The following is a 17,850-nucleotide window of genomic DNA, read 5'->3' as shown; positions in this document are numbered from 1 at the left end:
GGTCTTTCTTTGGACGCTTGGAGGGGAAGGGAGGAGTGTGCGCATGCGCAGTCATGAGACGCCTAGGAGGCGTGGTCTTTGGACGCTTCGAGGGGAAAAGGAAAGGATGTGCGCATGCGCAGTCATAAGACATCTAGGAGGCGTGGTCTTTCTCGGCCTGGTTAGAAACTAAAGGGAGGGTCTGCGCTTGCGCGGTCCTGTTGAACCTTGGGAGGTTGTAGACTTTCTAAGCTCCGAGATGACGGAAGGGGGAAAGGTAACCCCCGCAAGATCTCGCGAGATCTACTCCCCCCATCTTCGGGGCATTATATAAGCAGCCGACCAATCGGCTTCGTCCAAAACAAGCCCGCCGCGCTGTGCTAGGAGGCGCTAGGCCACGCCCCCTGGCTGTTCTGCTCAGCAGCCGCTGCGCCCCCCGCGCTCCTTCGGGGCTCTTCCGACTGGCGCCCAGCCGCCCTCCGCGGAGACAGTTGCTGCTTTTATTACGTAACGATCATAATGATATCTGAGCCTCAGCCATTGCCCTTCCCTGGAGGCTGAGAGAGCGTGACTTGCCTAAATTCACCCAGTGGGTCCCAGAGCCAAGGAGGGGACTGATTCCTGGCCTCTTGAGCCCAGCTCTCAAAGAAGAGCCACTAAAACCAACGACAGTTCTTGCCCAGAGATAACCATATTTGCCCATAGAGAACCATTGGAGAATACTTGTCCACAGAGAAACATAGGGCAGCACTTGCCCATAGGGACGAACAAGCCCTTAAAGGGCTTTTGGACTTCGACTCCCAGAATCCCAGACCATTAGCCAACATGGCTGAGGCTTCTGGGAGCTGAAGTCCAGAGTCCCTCAAAGGCACAGATTGGGGGCCACTGATTACCACAGGGAAACATTAGGGAATCCTTGCCCATAGAGGAACGTTGGGCAAGTGATGTTTCCCTACGGGCAAGGATTCTCCAGTGTATCTCTATGGGCAAGTACTGACATTTGTTCTAGTGCATCCCCTTTCCAACCTCAAGCCAAGAAAGCTCCATGACAGGCTTGCCTTTTAGGTCTCCATGAATCCAAAGAAGGGGGATGATGGGCCTTGGGGATGTCCCGCAGCCTGAGCTGCTGCTTTTGAGGATCTAAATCCAGGCTTTCCTGGCTTGAGTCAGAGATGCTGCCCTCTTCCGAGGAGCAGCCAGCTTTTCCCTTTTTGCAGCTGCAAAAGCCTAGGCAACCCCAGCAAGGCCGTTCTGCGCATGCGCGGACACACACACTCGGGAACCGCCTCGCGTCACCACCGGTTCTCCTCCTCTATTATTACAATTCGGGGACCCGGGAACGTGGATGACCATTCCCCTTTTGCAGGAGACGGGCGGTGCCGTACTGCCTCACTCAGGTTCCGTACCAAGCGGGGCTCCAGCACCCCGGACCATGAATGTTTAACTCTTCTCCAGTACAGCCCAGCCATTGCGGGGCGCAAGGGTGACGTCGATGCTGGTTGCGGGGTTGTAGCGCTGCGGAGCCCCGGACCATGGATGTCGTGCGGGGTTATGCAGGGCGGAAACGGGGCCGGGCTGTGGGCGCAGGTTCCGGGGCGGGGGCCATGTATTGCTGCGGCGGCGGCGTCTGAGGGGAAGGCGTCTGTGGCGGCTCTGAGGGCGGCTCTCTGCGGGAGGCTCACGATGTCGGAGGCGGCGGTGGCGGACACGCGGCGCCTGAACTCGAAGCCCCAGGACCTGACGGACGCCTACGGCCCGCCCAGCAACTTCCTGGAGATCGACATCTTCAACCCGCAGACGGTGGGCGTCGGCAGGGCCAGATACACCAGCTACGAGCTCCGGATGCGGGTGAGCGTCCCCTGGCCTCCAGCACCCTCCTGCCCTCCGGTTCTCACGCCCCGTCAGTCATCCTCTCCCCTCTGGACTCCAAGGCCCATCGTCCCCTCCTCCCCAGCATCTCCCCGACCTCCAAACCCCATCATCCCTTCCCCTGGCCTCCAGGACCCGTCATTCCTTCTCTGGACTCCAAAACCCATCATCCCCTCCCTGGCCTACAGAACCCATCATTCCCTCTCTCTGGACTCCAGAACCCATCGCCCTTTGCCCTCTGGACCTCAGGACCCAGCATCCCCTTGGTCTCCACACCCCATAATCTCCCTGGTCTCCAAGACCCATCATCCCCCCATCTCCAGGTTCCATTATCCCCTCCTTCGCCTCCAGAACCCATAATTCCCTTCTCTCTGGCCTCCATAGCCCATCATCCCCTCTGGTCTTTATGCCCCATCATCTCCCTGACCTCCAGAGCCCATCATCCCCTGCCCCTCGGCCTCCAACTTATTATAAACCTATTGAATGAATGGGAAATGGATTAGTCAACAGTTAAAGAGGTCTGTTTTTGTGGCTCCGCCCAGAGAAGGAGAAACGCTCTCAGATTTTGGAGGGAAACGCGGAGTAGAAACGCCCTAAAAAGGGGGAAATGGTCCAAAACAGACTGCGGAAATAATCGGTTAGAGAGCGCTTCAAGTGCCCTGGCTCAGTGCTAGGGAATCCTGGGAACTGTAGTTTATTGTGGCACCAGAGCTCTCAGATAGAGAAGGCTGGATGTCTCACAGAACTACAGTTCCCAGAATTCCCCAGTCTTGAGCCGGGACAGTTAAAGCGGTCTCAAACTGGATTATTTCTGCAGCATGTTTTGGACTTACACTTCTTCGTCTCCTGTCCCCAATCCCCCTCCCCTTCCCTCCAATCTCCCCCTTGTCTCCTGTTCCCAATCCCCCCATTCCTTCCACGTTTCCTCCCAGTCCCCCCAGTTCCTCCTTTGGATTTCTACCTGGAAATAAGCCACACTGAGATTACAGATAAAGATCACCTTCATTCCCACAGAGGCATCAGCCTGTGCAATGCGATGATGTCCGGCAAGGAGAGAGGACTTTGCACCCGAAAACCTGGATGAGGGTCGGGGTGGAAAGGAGAAAGAGGAGGCAGCAGGGAACAAAGCAGGAGGGCAAATGGGTGTCCTTGTATCTATCCAGGCTTAGTGCTGCTGCCGGCTGATAACAGGCGCCTGCGGTTTCATTTAACATCTATTCCAGAAGGCTCAGCGCTGGTAGTCTTGTCTCCCGATCCGTTACAGTTTAACTGTCCCGAATATTCTCTTGCTGGATGAGGCTGAATTCGGAAGGCACCACAGAGTCAGCTGCAGCTGGAAAAGTCTCTAGCCTGCTGGATGAACCAGTCTTGCATGGGCTCCTCATGCAAACAAGGATCAAGGATAAAAGGGGTATAAAATACGTGACTGTTCTTCACCCACAAATACACTTGGCCCTCCGTTTTCGCGGATGGGGTCTGCTCCGGAGCCCACCATGGAAATGGAGGCTCACGCATATTCGAGCCTCATAGGTTTGGATGGGGCCGTGCGCGCCGTTGGAAATAGCGCAGGTCGCCCCTCCGCGGATATTCAAGGTCATGGATCTTGGACTGTAGTTCGGTGCAGCTTGCTGAATGGCTGCGTAAACTTTCTCCATGAAGGAGTTGTGTGTTGTATGCCAAAAAAGTGAAGTTGAATCTTTGGCAGAAGGACTCTTGGTTTAATAGGGGATTGTCTCTCTTTTCCCTAGAGAGATTGGGTTGAGATACCTTGTCCCACACAAAACATATCAGTGGCTCACCTGTGCTTGGTGGGGAAAGGCATATACAAATCTGCTCTCCTTAGTGCAAAATATGTAAGGTAGCAGAGGACTGTAGAAGTAGTAACTGGTGATGGTCCTTCTCCCACCTTGTGCCGCAGGGGCAAGTAATTATGTCCTTGTTGTGCCTGTTTGCCCTGCTTGCAGACATTACAGGGGCAAAGGGTGGGTGTTTCCAGTATCGTCCTCCTCCCAAGTGCGTGATGCTGGGCACTGAGACAAGATGTAGACTGGCGCAGTTGTGAAAGAAGTACTTCCACCACTGCTCTTTCTTCCTTTCTTTCTGGGTGGTGCTGAGCAAAATGTTGTACTCTCCCACTGTTTTGTAGTGAAGACTTTTTTCTTTCTCATTGCCAAAATCATGTTTACAGTAGAGACCTGGCAACCAGTTTTATGGACCCTGATTGCACACAGTTTGCAATTATCTGGATGAGCTGCCTTAACCAAGAGAGAGAAGTAATACAGTGGTTTAAAGCTGAGCTGTCCTGTGCATTTCACACTTAATGGTAGCTAAGGAGGCTGGGGCAATGCCCAGAGTCATCCTCTTGGCCACAAACAAGCCTTCCAAAAACATTATACTGATTCCCTCCTCCAGTGCAGGTAGTAATATGCTCGTTGCTTTTGCCTTCCTTCCACACTTCAGACTTTGCCTGTGATCTGGAATGCAGCAAAAGGAAGTAGTCTCTTAAGACTGATAGGGACGGTTGTTGCTTGTGCTAGGGGTGTGTGTCTTAAGCATCTAGGTCTGATGTATGGTGGTGGGAAATTTACCATAGAAGTCTAGGAGTGAGTTAAGCAGATGCAGCAGAAAGGTTATTGTGTTGTCACCTGTTTTGGAACTAAAGGGAGATTCTGTAGCCACTGTCAAATGCATATATACCTCAGTTAGATGTGCTCCTGGGCCTTAATTCTGTAACACAGGGCCCAAACAGACAGGCCAAAATAAAGCTGCTTCGGATCACTTTGGAGGTATGCTGTTTAAATGCTGCATGCATCCTAAGAGGCCAGAAGCCATGCCAAAGCAACTTTGGTGCAGCTTCTGGCCTGTTAAGATGCGTGTGTCATTTAAACAGCATACCTCCAAAGTGACCCGAGGCAGCTTTATTTTGGCCTGTCTGTTTAGGCCCATAATTACCAGAGGCAGAAATAATATGGAAATAATAAGTTCCTACACCACAAAAAAAAGGATGTTGACATGTTTCCCAAACTTGTTATGCAGAACCAATAACATGCACATGTGCAACAAAAAAGCCAAGGCCCATTGAGCCTCTTGCAAGGAAGCAAACACATTTTGAACCTTCTAGAGACCTACAGGTTTTCCCCACAATGCGTCCATTTATCTTTCTTTCACCAACCTCCACTTTTCTTGCGATTTCCATTTTGGTGACCGAATGTAGAGAGAGCTCTCCCCTTTTCTCACTGTTTTGTTGTTCAGCTGTTCTCTGCACTTTTTGCCTTGCCTGTTATAGATAGACTCCTGCTTGTTCCTTGCTTCAGCTTTGCTTATTGCATTATTTGCTGCAGACACGCTGCTGCAAAAGCAACACTGTGTTTCTCCTTCACCATCCTCTTAAATGTTGATGCTGTTAACTATCCAGCTAGACAGAGAATGAGGAGGAAAAGGGGGCTGGTGACATTAGAAGACTTTGTAAAAAGGAGCTTCAATGTCAGAGGTTTGGCTAACTCAGCTATGCCTATGGCCTGTTACAGACAGGCCAAAATAAAGCTGCTTCGAGTCACTCTGGAGGTATGGTATTTCAATTATGCATCTGTCCTAAGAGTCCAAAAGCCACACCAAAGCCACATTCCAGTCCTAAGGACTAGAGTGCAGCTTTGGTGCAGCTTCCAGACTCGTAGGACACATACATCATTGAAATACCATACCTCCAAAGTGACTCGAAGCAGCTTTATTTTGGCCTGTCTGTAACAGGCCTATATCCTTTTTTTCTCCTTGCAGACAAACCTACCTATCTTCAAACTGAAAGAGTCCTGCGTGAGGCGACGATACAGTGACTTTGAGTGGCTGAAAAATGAGCTGGAACGTGACAGCAAGGTGAGTGCAAGGCAGAAGCATCAACTCTGCACCTCCTTCTGTGCCTACTGCTGCTCTTAAGTGTAGATAGTTGCCATGGTCTCCTCTGCATGTTCATGGCAGAGATAATGCCCAGACTCTTTTCTGCTGTGTGAAGCACCATCAGACAGTAGTGGCACTGCCCCATCTCTGCCCGTTCTGATATTATGCTCTCCCCATCTAGATTGTAGTGCCTCCGCTGCCTGGCAAAGCCTTGAAACGCCAGCTCCCTTTCCGAGGAGATGAGGGCATCTTTGAGGAGTCCTTCATAGAAGAAAGAAGACAGGGCTTAGAACAGTTCATAAACAAGTAAGATGAACATGGGTCTGTGCTGTTTGTGGGCAATTGGAGGGATTCTTGGAGAGGTGGCATGTGTCACAAGACAACGTGGGTCTTAGATTGCTTGGCACAGGAAAGACAGACAGCACCAACATTTTCTGGAAGAGTGTTGATAGTGTGCCTCCACACACTGCTTTTGTCTCCAAATAGTGAATGGTGCTGTAAGGACAGTGGAAACAATGCAGCACAGGTTAGCAGAAGACTTCCTCTGTTGTCCCCCAGATAAGCAAGAAGAGACTTCCTTTGCTTTGGTTAGAAAGCTGATGTATTATCTGTGCCAGACAAACTGTCTTACTATCCACTCCTTGTCCTTCCAGAATCTTGAGAAGAGGAATTATAGTCGGGGAAGATGCCTAGATCTCTGATCAAATTATCAGTATCATTATGGGGTGGATTGCCTATAATTATCCTTGACTCTGAAATCATTTAAAAATGCCAAAGTCGGAAGGAAGTAAAATAAATACCCCTTTGTAGTTATAAAAGTAAAACACGTTGGAAGCCGTGAATTTTAACTAGACAAAGAGCATCTGTTTTTCCACTGCTCTGTTGCCACTGTCTGCCTGTCTTTCAGCAAGGCTTCTTAACAGACTTAGGCTTTTGCCTTCCCTTGGTGCTTCTGCCAAGGAGGAAATAGGGCCATGCTCACATCCTAAACCACACAAAACTGTGATTCAGCAACCAGTCCTTGAGTACACTGTTCTCCTTGGAAGACATTTGCATTAGGCCTCTGCTGTGCATTATTAAATTACTGTCCTAAGATCCATTTGTCTGGAGGGAAGAGGAGTTGTGATAGTAGCTCTGATGGAAAACTGGTATGCCTGTGGCTTACTTATATCTAATGAGCCACAGATTTAGTGACACAGAAAACACACTGAACAGGAAGACTCTGGTACTGGTCACTTCCCTTATTTCAGGATCTTGAGCTGCACTCCGGAAGCACTTGAAACCTCTAGTGCACATTGCAGTTTCCGATCTCTCACTCACATGCACATGTGTGGGCACAGACATACACACACACTACCTATTTTTCCTGGCCTGGTTCTTGGCTAAGATGTAGGTCCAGACTCAGATATCATACTTTATATGATGTTACAGAGCCATCCAAGGACACCCAGTGTCTAAGAAGAGACTGTCCCTCAAACCCTTCTGTGCATGCTAGGAGAGACTGGAGAAGCAGAGTTGGTGGCAAACATGAAGAAAGAATGAATGGCTGCCCAATCTAGATAACATCTGTGGCCCTTACTGTTGCCTCCAGTCACAAATGTCCTGGGGATAGGTTCACTTGATGCCAGTGTTTGTTGCCATTGCACATGGATTGTAATCTTCCTCTGCCTTGCACAGTACTTTTCAGCAGGTAACCATTTGCTAACCTTATTTTTCTTTGTTCCTGGCAGAATCGCTGGACACCCGCTGGCACAGAATGAGCGCTGCTTACACATGTTCTTGCAAGAGGAGATCATTGATAGGAATTACGTCCCAGGGAAGGTCCGCCAGTAAGGGAGCCTGGCATCCTCCATTTTCCTCTTCCCCACCCACTGCAAAAATGACATTTATTTTTACACTCTCTCTTCCAAACCAGCTTTTTTCTCTCCGACTTTCCCTCCCTTCCTTTCCCACGCCCACTTGTCCAGTGTTGCCTGCCACGCCACCTCATCCCAATCCTTTTGTCAGGCAGCAGAGTTGAGTTCTGTTGGTCTTCGGTGTTTGTATAGAAGGTGAGAAGCTGTGAAGAGCTGCACCTGTTGATGGATGTGGAAAGGCTGCTGGGAAACAGGGTGAGGATTACAGCATGCGTGGAAAAGCTGTCTCTCTTGTTGGGTGAGAATGTGGGGCGCTCTCAGGGCTCTGCATATCCGCCTAGGGAGAACTTGGTTCTTGAAAGTCCTTCCTCAGCCGTTGTTGAGGCTCCTTTAGCGTTTTGTGTCTGTTACCCCAAAATGGGAGTGGAAAGCAGCAAGCGTTTCCCCCGCCGGGAGGAGGGTATGGGAGCAGACCAAAAAGAGCTTGGAAACTCCTTTTAGAGAGCAGCTAGAAGGAGTTCACAAGTGGCCATCATGCACAGATCCAGACCTTCCTTCCACTCCCAATCCCTTGGGAATGTTTCAGGTTTTAGCTGCTAATCCTATCCCAAGAATCCTTTCAGCCTCTGATAAGTTGGAGACATGCAAAAAACGGACTTCCTATTCAGGGCCTGAGATACCTTTGATAACTGCAAATGAGTTGTGGGTTCTCAATGGAAGCTTGTTGATGCCTGGGCGAATGAGGCCTCTCCCCAGTTCCTCAGCTGGTTCTTGATCTCTAAGGTGGAAGGGCAGTGTTTCTCCAGGCAGGAGCGGGGATTTGAACCTTGCCAAGTCAGAGGTATTAGCAGCTCGCTCTTAAGTTCCGGCCAACTTGGCATGCTGCTGCTGCTGCGATTCACAGATACCTTCCTCTAGGCTTGTGTCAGCACCCATTGAGGGTTAAGAGTGCAAAGTTCTCTGCTCTGTGTTCAATATTTAATCTGCGGGGAGGTCCTCTGGATGTCATGAAAGACCCAGTTGGGGGTGTGTGGCAGTAGTGTCTTCAGTTGATTCAGACTGCTGTTACTCTCAAATATGGGTCTTGCAGCATGTATGTGGGAACGGGGAGAACCAAGACAAGTAATAAAGTGACTTTAACATTGCCTTTTCTGCGCCGTCCGCTTTTCAACAACGGGGGTAAGAGTATGGGGGCGTGGGGCAGGAAGAAGAGCCTGTACAAAAAAAAAACCTGCATGCTTTGGGGTGGAGTGGAGGAGGCGATGGAGATGCCCTCCTCATTGATGGAGTATCTGGAGAGCAGGAAAAGTTCTCCTGCCAAAGCAACTAACTCTGAAGAAGCTGCCTCTGGACAGGTTGCACCTCTTCGAAGAGGCTCCGATGGTCCTATTTGGAGCAGCCTGCTGCTGTTGCCTGGCGAATCCGCATTACCTGTGGGTTTTCAAAAAACCCTTCTTTCCTTTGGTGCACAAAGTCTGAAGATCAAAGGCTCTTGCTGCTGTATATATAAATACTGATATATATACACATACATACTGATGTGGGGCTTCTAGTTCAGCAATCTTATGTCCTGGGTTGACTGTCTGATGTAATGTCCAAGACTTGTTCGTATTAAACCACTGTGAAGCCAATCTTCTCTTGTGACATTTGTGTGAACCTTGGAAGGAAGCATTCGGTGATATCATTGTCTCTCATGACTGCGTTGTCTGCCTTAATGGGGTTTAGCAGATGTTGCAGCCAATTCAGTTTTCACTATCCTAGAAATGGACCCTTAATACGCTCCAGAGCTATGTGTTAACCGGACAGCTCTCTTACAAGCACCTGGGATGTGCCTCGGGATCTACGACCCCCATCATCCTCAATCATAAGCCAAGCTGTCTAAGGATCATGGGAGCTGCAGTCCACCTAAAGCATGAGGAAACCCAACATTGGGGAACCGCTGCTTCGTACATTTACAGGTCACTCCTCCGGAAGGCAGCTAGTGCCAGCCTCCTCTCTCCCTTTTCCTACTTACAACAATAACCCTGTAAGGTAGGCTGTATGCACAGCGCTATATAAATAAAGGTTAATAATAGCAGGGAGAGTAATAAGAATAACCATTTTAAAGTCATTTTTTGAAAAGAAGAAAGGAAGCCAACATTACAAGTGTATATTTTTCTGGTTCTTCAAACCCCAATTGCTAGGTTTTCTTGGTCTAATTTGTTCAGAAGGGTTTTTGGGGGGAGGGTGGCCTTTGCTTGCTTCTGAGGCTGAGAGAAGGGATGCCATTGAGGAGGAGAGAGCTTGTTTTCTGCTGCTCCAGAGAATAGGACCCAATGGAGCAATGGGTTCAAGCACTCCAGGAAAAGAGGTTCCACCTCAACATTAGGAGGATCTCCCTGAGAGTAAGGGCTGTTCGACAGGGGAATATATTCCCTTGGAGTATCCTTCCTTGGAGGTCTTTAAGCAGAGGCTGGATGGCCATCTGTCAATGGGGACGCTTTGATGGAGAGTTCCTGCATGGCAGAAGGAGGGGCTGGGGCTGGATCAGGGCCCTTGCTGTCTCTTCCAATTATGAGTCTATGAGAGAGTGACTTGGCTAAGACTGGAGAGATAACCCGGTTTGGCACCACTTTAATTCTTTTTCTGGCTCAAGGCTATGGAATTCTGGGAGTTGGAGTATGTTGAGGAGTCCCCACAGCAAACTCCAGCTCCTAGAATTCCATAGCCTTGAGCCAGAAAAAGAATTAAAGCGGTGCCAAACCGGGTTATCTCTCCAGTGTGGATGTAGCCATAGCCTTGTCGCTGGCCCCGCCCCGTTTTCCTATCAACAGACAATTGGAAGAAGAAAAGCGGAAAAGGCCTTTTTTATTTTATTCTCCTCTGATTGGTTAGTTTGCGCCACGTGACTTGTCTCTCTCCCCAGCGAGGAAGAGAAATGGGGAGCCGCCTCTGCGCACGCGCGCTCGCTCGCCTCCGATTGGGCGAAGCGCGGAGCCAATGAGAGCGCGGCGTGGGAAAAGCTAAAAAAGCTGTTCTGAAGCAAAATAGAATTGTGAGGCGAGTCTTTCCAAGATGGCGTCGCCGTCGCCCTCGTCGTTCTCTCCGGTCCCTCCCTCGACGCCGGGCCTCCTCTACCGGAGCGCCTTCGCGGAGGAGTGCGAGGCCTTGGCGACGGCGTTCCGAGAAGCCGGGGAAAGGAGCCGCCCTTCTCCTTTGCCTCCTCCCAGGCTCCCTTCGACCATTGAGACCGAGAGGCTGACCCCCCTCAGCGCCGCCTGGGCCTCGGCCTCCTTCTGCTCCTTCCGGGCGACGCCGCGGAGCCCCAACCGCACCTACGACGAGAGCCAGGCCTCCAGCCTCGACGCAGGAGGAGCAGGAGGAGGGCTGGCTTCGGCCTCCTCCTCGAAAGGCTGCAGCCGCCTGGACCTCACCTTCGAGTGGGAGCCTCTGCCGCCTCCGCAGCCGCCTCCGGTCTCCTCCACGCCGGCTCCCGAAACGAGGGCGGCGGCGGCGGCGGCAGAGGAAGGCGACGCGGGGGACCCTGGGGCAGCGGAGGCGTCGGTTGGAGGGAAGAGGCCGGCCGGCAAGGGAGGCCTCCCCAGCAGCAAGAAGAGGCGCCTCTCCGCCGGAGGCACGGCTGCCGCTGCCCCTGGCTCTGGCTCTGGCTCTGGCTCTTCTCGTTTCCCGGCTGCCAAGGGCCTCCGCCGCAATGGAGGGAAGGGCAGGCAGTCGGCCGGAGTGGCGGCGCCCAGGAGCAGCTGCGGAGGAGGAGGCCCTGGGCCAAGGGCAGCCCTGGCCCAGGTAGAGTCGGGGAGGCCGAAGGGGTCTTGGGATGGGAGACCCCCGTTCTGCCAGGCAGAGGATCTCGGAAGAGAGCCCCGAAGGACTCCTTCTGCCCCGCAGGGACTCAGGATCCAAGTCTCCTTACGAATAGTCATTGTAAGCCCCTCAGAGAGCCTTTAGGGCTGCCTTAAGTCAATAAGTAAAACGATCAAAGCCTCCCCAAAGACAGAGGCTGCAAGGAGGAGACGCCACCACTTTCCAAAGCTGCATCTCCCACCGTTGAACAGTTCTTCTTGATGTTGAGGTCGAGTCTCTTTTCCTGCAGCTTCCATCCATTGCTCCATTGGGTTCTATTCTCAGGAGCAGCAGAAAACAAGCTTGCTCCCTCCTCAACATGACATCCCTTCAAATACTTAAAGAGGGCTATCATATCGCCTCTTAACCTTCTCTTCTTCAGGATAAACATCCCCAGCTCCCTAAATCTCTCCTCATAGGACTTCATGGTTCATGTATGATTAATGGGGAACAACTGTGGTATTGGGCCTTGTGTATCTTCTTTTGGATTGTAAGGTGCCTCGATTGTCTTCTGTTATGATAGAGAAGTGTTCTCTCTAGGCATCTCTAGGCCCTCTGGCACAACTTCTGGTAGATGTTGATGATGGAAGAGTTGAACTGGAGGACCTAGAAAGACCTAAACCTATGGATAGTCAAAGCCACAAATGTAGCGGAGCGTCAGATCCTATCCCTATATAGGGGTTTTATTTCCCTGCAGAGTAAGTGAGAAGTTTCATTGTGAACCACCCAATGTGGCTGAATGTTTTGTAGAGTTCTGTATCTACCGTTAAATGTGTGTAGTGCCCCACTTTAAGCCTGTCTTAATGTTTGGGTCCCATGTCTAACAGAAACAGCCGCCTGTTGAAACAAGAAGCGGTTTAACAGAAGTGCATCGTGAGAGGAAATCTGCCACGTCTCTCCAGCCTCCTTCTCATCGCACCCAAAAACCTCCGCTTGATGGCTCCCTGGCCTGTCGGGGTCTGAAGCCTCAGGGGGAGGAGAACAAGCCTCCAGGAACAAAACTTCCAGTCCCTACAGGTTAGTTGGCTGGCCTTGTGGGCGAGTGTGGGCTAGAGCCATGCAACTAGAAGGGGACAAATGTGCCCTCAGGCTTAATGCATGCCCTCCAGCTGGAGCATCCCCAGCAGGTCCAACCTCTTTGAAGACATCAGAGAAGGAGACCCCTCCCCACCTCTCTAGGAAACTGGATCCATTGCTGAATCGCTCTCACTGTCCCACAGTTCCTTCTAGTGCCCATGAAATCTACCTTCCCAGAACTTAAAACCATTAGACCAGTGGTTCTCAACCTTCCTGATGCCATGACCTTTAATACAGTTCCTCATGTTGTGGTGACTCCAAAGTGATGGTCTCTGTTCCTAAGACTGTAGGAAATATGTGTTCTCCGATGGCCTTAGGCAACCCCTGTGAAAGGGTCGTTCGACCTCCAAAGGGGTCACAACCCATAGGTTGGGAACCGCTGCATTAGACCTAGTTTTATGTTCTGAGGCTGCACCCTACTCTTTGTGGCAGCCCTTGAAGTAGTTAAAGAGTGATCAACCTCTCCTCATACATCATCCTCGTTGCCCTCATCTGAACCCATTCCAACTCGGAGTCCTTGTGACAATAGTAAGTGTGAGATTACAAAAATACCCAGAAAAATACCATGTTTTTCCAAAAATGCTGCCTTCATTTAAGCAATAGCTTACTGCTGAAGTTGTGCATCAACACAGTTCGTCTAGAAGTAAAATCTTTGTCAGGTGGCAGGATTGGGGTATAGGAGCAGATAGGAAAAGATCGGGGCTGTGGGGCAGGGGAGAAAGAAAAGATCTGTGTGGACACGTGCATTGTTTTTAAGGGGACTTAAGCGCACTCTCCGCTCTCAGTAGGTGATGTTACCTATACCAGTATTATAGTAGGAGCCAACATGTACTCACTATATGTCTAGTTCAGAGCACTGTGCTTTTGTCAGACCGTGATCTGGACTGAAACTCATATCTTGCTCTTTTTGACTGTTGCTTGTGTTCCAGCAGCTGGGGGTCCCAATACAGGCAAAATGGGAACTCAAAAGCATCCCAAAGAGAAAGAGCCGGCTACTGAATCAGCCAAGAAGCAAATCCTAGCTAAGCAGGTCTCCCAAGGCACAGGTGAGCTTAGAAGGATGTGTGCCTTGAGTTCAGTGCAGACTCCTAACTCTCCCTCCTAGGGATAGGATGTAGGTGTCAGGTGAAGTGAATGGTAAGAGCAGCAATGGTTTTGACAAACTGTGTAATAAATGCCTGGTGGTGTTCCTTTCTTGTTCCTTGTGGGGCTGTTCCCTATCTTCAGAGTCAGGTTCTCCCCTGGCGGAAATTTGTTCTGCCAGGGCTATAGTAGGGATGCCCCATTCTCCTGCATGAAATTAGACAGCTTTGCTATGAAGTGAAATGCATTCTTGCCTAGGGAATTGCCAGCTAGATGTCTTTTTTGCACTGGTGGGTCTTCACCAGCAGAGGGAAGCAGCAGCCCAAATAATCTCTCATAAATGCAGGAAGACTAGTGAATATTCTGGCACTGCATGGCATAGATCAAAGCAGAAATTAAGCTGTAATTAGCATGCCCCCCTCCAATAGCAGGATTTCCTTACTGATGCATGCCTCAGCAATCAGTCTTGCAAATTAAACCTGTGTTTGCGTCCCCATGTCCAATCTCAAAAGGAAGCATGTTGGAATGCAAAATATGAAGGTGAGCAAAAGAAACTGCTAGGATCAACAGATGTCTTTCACCACATAAGGGAGCACTACTTAAGTGTAACCTTTAGTTTGATGCAGCAAAAGGAAGAGCCTGAGGTGTGGGATAGCAGTATCAAGTATATGCCATCTCAGGGGCACCAAAGAGCCAGGCGATGGACGGTGCTTCTGTTTGCACCAGACCAGAAATAAGAAATGATGTATCTTGTCTTCAGGCCTGAAATGGATGCAGACACGTGGATCTTTGACAATGAGACAGGTCCCCAGAGCTGCTCCAGGTTGTGGGCCTTGCTTACAGGTAAGGCCAGGAGTTTGCATGAAGGATGGAATTAATCATGGCAAGTTTAAATAGTGAAAAATATACATTTAAAACATTTATTTTCCCAATAGTACTCATTTTTGCTTATTGAGTGCCTGCTGTTGGAAATGAAGGGAGGATATAAATATTTTGTGTAAACTAACTGGACTCTGTAAGTGCTCGATTTGATTTGGTTATGCAAATTGTAAGCCCTTTGTAGTACAGAATGTGTAGCTGCTTAAGAGAAAGTGTTGATAAACTTGGAGCACTATGGAGTACTTACAAACTGAGGTATTATTACTATTATTATTATGCTTTATTTGTATAGCGCTGTAGAATTACACAGCGCTGTACATACAAACAATCAAATAGAGAAGGGAGATCCCAAATATTGAGAGATCTTGAAACCAGTTCTATGAGGAATACCTGAAAGAGCTGGATATATGTACTGGATAATGCTAGAACTACAATCCTGCATTGCAGATCCTGCACTTGGAATGGGGTTTGCATTAGAAGAACTCCATGGCTGGAGTCCTGTTGGTGACATGCGTGCTTTCTGGCCAGGGTGAGGGGGAAACAGTGGGGATGCAACAAGGCAGAAGGGGAATGAGGTTCTTGTGCTGGATCTTGGCTGCTGGAGATCCAGAAAATGGACATCATTCCTCCAGCTGCGACTGGACACTGCCTCCCTAATTCCCCCCACCCTTCGGCTGTGGCAGTGCCCCTGAAGTTGGTAGCTGTCAGGTGAGACAGGAAGATACAGAGCACTGCACATGCAATGCGTTGTGCTCTGACACCTCAAAACAGGGTCTTGAGCCACATGTTTGAACTTTGATCCATTCCTGAGCCTGTGCTGGGGCTTATAATGTGTTTGGTGAGCCTCTGTGTATAGTTCCAAGAGCTCTTGAAATGCCAGCATATTTTGCATTATCCTGAGATAATATGAAGCCCACCTGCTAGCATACATCTTACCAATGGCATAATCAAGAAACACGTAGGGTTCATTTGCTGTATTGTAGCAGCAGGAAGCTTTTGGCTACCTTCTTAACTGGGAGTATCCTCTTGAACCTGTATGACTCAGAACTGTCGTCTTTTTATGCAGTAGTTAAAGTCTCCCCTTTTCAAGCTAACATGACTTTTAATTTGCCATCAGTGTCAAGAACTACGTGAGGAAAATCAGCGTCTAGCTAAGGAAGTTCAACATCTGAAGACCCTGCTGGAAAACTGCCAGTGCAGGGGTACCTCTTCTTGTGTTCACAAGTCTGGGTAATGCTGCCATGATGTAGGGCTGGACTGTGGGACACACTGGAAGGGGCCTTGGCATCTCTTGCCAGATTGGCCTGTGCTGAGCAGAAGTGTTGGCAGCTGTGGAGCTTTGACCATGGCACACAGCAAATGAAAGGTCTGTAGTCGTCTCCAGATCACAGGGCCATTGCTTGCACAATCAACACATATACATGGACTGTTGTGGCTCTTTACCCAAACTATTTATAGGCTGTTATGCTTTTAATCAGTTATGATATTCTGAGCTGGGAGATTGTAACTTCTGAGATTTGACATTTGTGCTCATGAATCTCTAAATGTGACGACCCCCCCCCCCAGCATCGCAGCCTGACAGTGCCTCCACCAAAGTGTTTCTGAGGCGCTGGAGGTTGAGGTCCAAGAACTCAGTCCCTGTCGTGGGGTGTCTTGGGGCAAGCAGTTGTGGCATGATCCCATGGGATTGCTCCAGGTTCTTGATGATTAAATGTCAGCTGGGAAACTGGCAGAGCAGAAATCATTCTGGGCACTCTCATGTCTGGTAAGCTACTGTATGGGATTGCGTATGCAGCCAGATTCCTTGTCCTGGTTGCAAGGCACTTTCTTTCTTGAAAAGAAGGAAAACAGTATGTTTTCCCTCTCCCAGGTTAGAGGCAGAAAAAGAATGACTATAGAGGCAATTATGAATTATTATAAAAAGACACCTTAAATATATATATATATATATATATATATATATATATATGCATGCATGCAAATTTGTATTCTGTCGATTGAGCTCAGTAAATTCCTTAGACTGAATGAAGAACGGTATTTAACTTTACATCTGTAAACATTTGTGTATATGCACATGATTCTCACCATCATGGTCTTACTAGGTTGTAGCACCTTTTAATATATCATGTGTTAAATTATTTCCTGTTGACATGAGGGCTCACTAAAAATATATTAATGCAGAAAAGAAATGTTTATTAAAATTAATTGTTTTAACTCAGTAATGCTCTAGGAAGTTAACATATAATATAGGAATTAAATGGATATTAGTTGAACATGGTGGTATGATAAAGGAGTTGTAATAATGTAAAAGAATTAGATTATGTTGCATACATTGTTTTTTAAATTCAAATAAAGTTTTAAAAAAATTAATTGTTTTAAAAGTCGTCTTTCTATCTACATTCTCCAGATGAAGCTTCACAGTTTGTGAAATGCATGGTTGAAGTGGACTCTAAGTACCCTTTAATCTTTCTATGGGATTTGGCTTTACCCTGCCAGTTACAAGCCCCACATAGCTTTGCACACCTAACTTCCTCCTGATTCCTCTGCCCTCTTGTTCTAATGGTTTCATGTAGAAATGAGGGGGGTATCTCCTGTGTGTACATCTGCCTTTTCCTGTCTGTCACAGGTTTGATACTAGAAGAGACATTGCCCTCCTCAGAAGATGGTTCACATCCAGATTTCTAAAAGGTGGTTGATATCCAGATTTCTGGATGTGAGCTCCAGGGAAGTCTCAAATACGGCTAAAATGCTTGCTTGTGTATCCATAATGGAAGGCTTTGACCTGCATATAGTTTTGGATATGAAGATTCAGTGGCATACACACCGCATATATTACATGTTGAGGAATGTCCATATTGTAGATTGAGGGGGGGGGGGTTGAAAATAAAATTACAAGAGAAAGATTTTAGAAGATGTATAATAAACTGTATTTTATTCATAGAGCATATTCTAAGTAAATTATCAGGTTAATAGAAATCGGAAAGTTGTGTGGCACCTTAAAGACTAATGGAGTTTATTGTGATAGGGAAAAAATTGCACACAGTAATTTTGGCCTGGGTCAACTTAATGAGATGTTTGCAGTATTTTCCTGTAACTGACTGACTCATATATTTTCAGAGATATTTATTATTAATTTGGTTGTCATGAAAAGCATTTTGATTGTGATTTCTTTCATTGCTTTTTATGTTACAATGTCTACATGCCTTCTTATAGAAGAAACTTGCTTCCTGAGTACAGGAGGGCTACAATCTTGTATGGCTTGTAAGGTATGCATGCAGACCTAACTAGGCTAAGCCATATACAACCCTGACTTACTGAATAGCCTCTGGTGCCTTCCACACAACAAAGCCTGTGCTGATTGTCAGACAAGGGTTCT

At 48.5% G+C, this 17,850-nt stretch overlaps 2 protein-coding genes across 2 annotated transcripts; both read left to right on the top strand.

The window, feature by feature from the left end:
* Positions 1–1,444: 1,444 nt before the first annotated feature.
* SNX12 (sorting nexin 12) lies at positions 1,445–8,740 on the top strand. Its single transcript, XM_089536172.1, has 4 exons — positions 1,445–1,827; positions 5,623–5,718; positions 5,921–6,045; positions 7,470–8,740. Exons 1-4 carry the CDS (start codon positions 1,516–1,518, stop codon positions 7,570–7,572), a joined length of 636 nt encoding a protein of 211 aa, XP_089392298.1. The 5' UTR covers positions 1,445–1,515; the 3' UTR covers positions 7,573–8,740.
* A 1,909-nt stretch (positions 8,741–10,649) lies between these two features.
* Positions 10,650–16,762, top strand: LOC149308637 (uncharacterized). The gene is made up of 5 exons (XM_089537129.1): positions 10,650–11,516; positions 12,263–12,452; positions 13,442–13,558; positions 14,356–14,438; positions 15,592–16,762. Exons 1-5 carry the CDS (start codon positions 10,650–10,652, stop codon positions 15,706–15,708), a joined length of 1,374 nt encoding a protein of 457 aa, XP_089393255.1. The 3' UTR covers positions 15,709–16,762.
* The last annotated feature ends 1,088 nt before the right edge of the window (positions 16,763–17,850 follow it).

This window comes from Sceloporus occidentalis, unplaced genomic scaffold (genome assembly GCF_023333645.1).
Source record: "Sceloporus occidentalis isolate IW3139 unplaced genomic scaffold, rSceOcc1.0.p SCAF_8, whole genome shotgun sequence".
In the NCBI taxonomy this organism is placed as follows: Eukaryota; Metazoa; Chordata; class Lepidosauria; order Squamata; family Phrynosomatidae; genus Sceloporus; species Sceloporus occidentalis.
The sequence above is the reverse complement of the archived record's forward strand: the minus strand, read 5'-3'. Positions and strand labels throughout refer to the sequence as shown.

Excerpts from the sequence above, each read along its gene's own strand:
- LOC149308637 (XM_089537129.1), top strand. The coding sequence starts at position 10,650 with ATGGCGTCGCCGTCGCCCTCGTCGTTCTCTCCGGTCCCTCCCTCGACG. Across the intron at positions 13,559-14,355 it reads GCAGGTCTCCCAAGGCACAG|GCCTGAAATGGATGCAGACA; the intron begins GTGAGCTTAGAA and ends TCTTGTCTTCAG. Across the intron at positions 14,439-15,591 it reads GTTGTGGGCCTTGCTTACAG|TGTCAAGAACTACGTGAGGA; the intron begins GTAAGGCCAGGA and ends ATTTGCCATCAG.
- SNX12 (XM_089536172.1), top strand. The coding sequence starts at position 1,516 with ATGTCGTGCGGGGTTATGCAGGGCGGAAACGGGGCCGGGCTGTGGGCG. Across the intron at positions 5,719-5,920 it reads AGCTGGAACGTGACAGCAAG|ATTGTAGTGCCTCCGCTGCC; the intron begins GTGAGTGCAAGG and ends CTCCCCATCTAG. Across the intron at positions 6,046-7,469 it reads TTAGAACAGTTCATAAACAA|AATCGCTGGACACCCGCTGG; the intron begins GTAAGATGAACA and ends TGTTCCTGGCAG.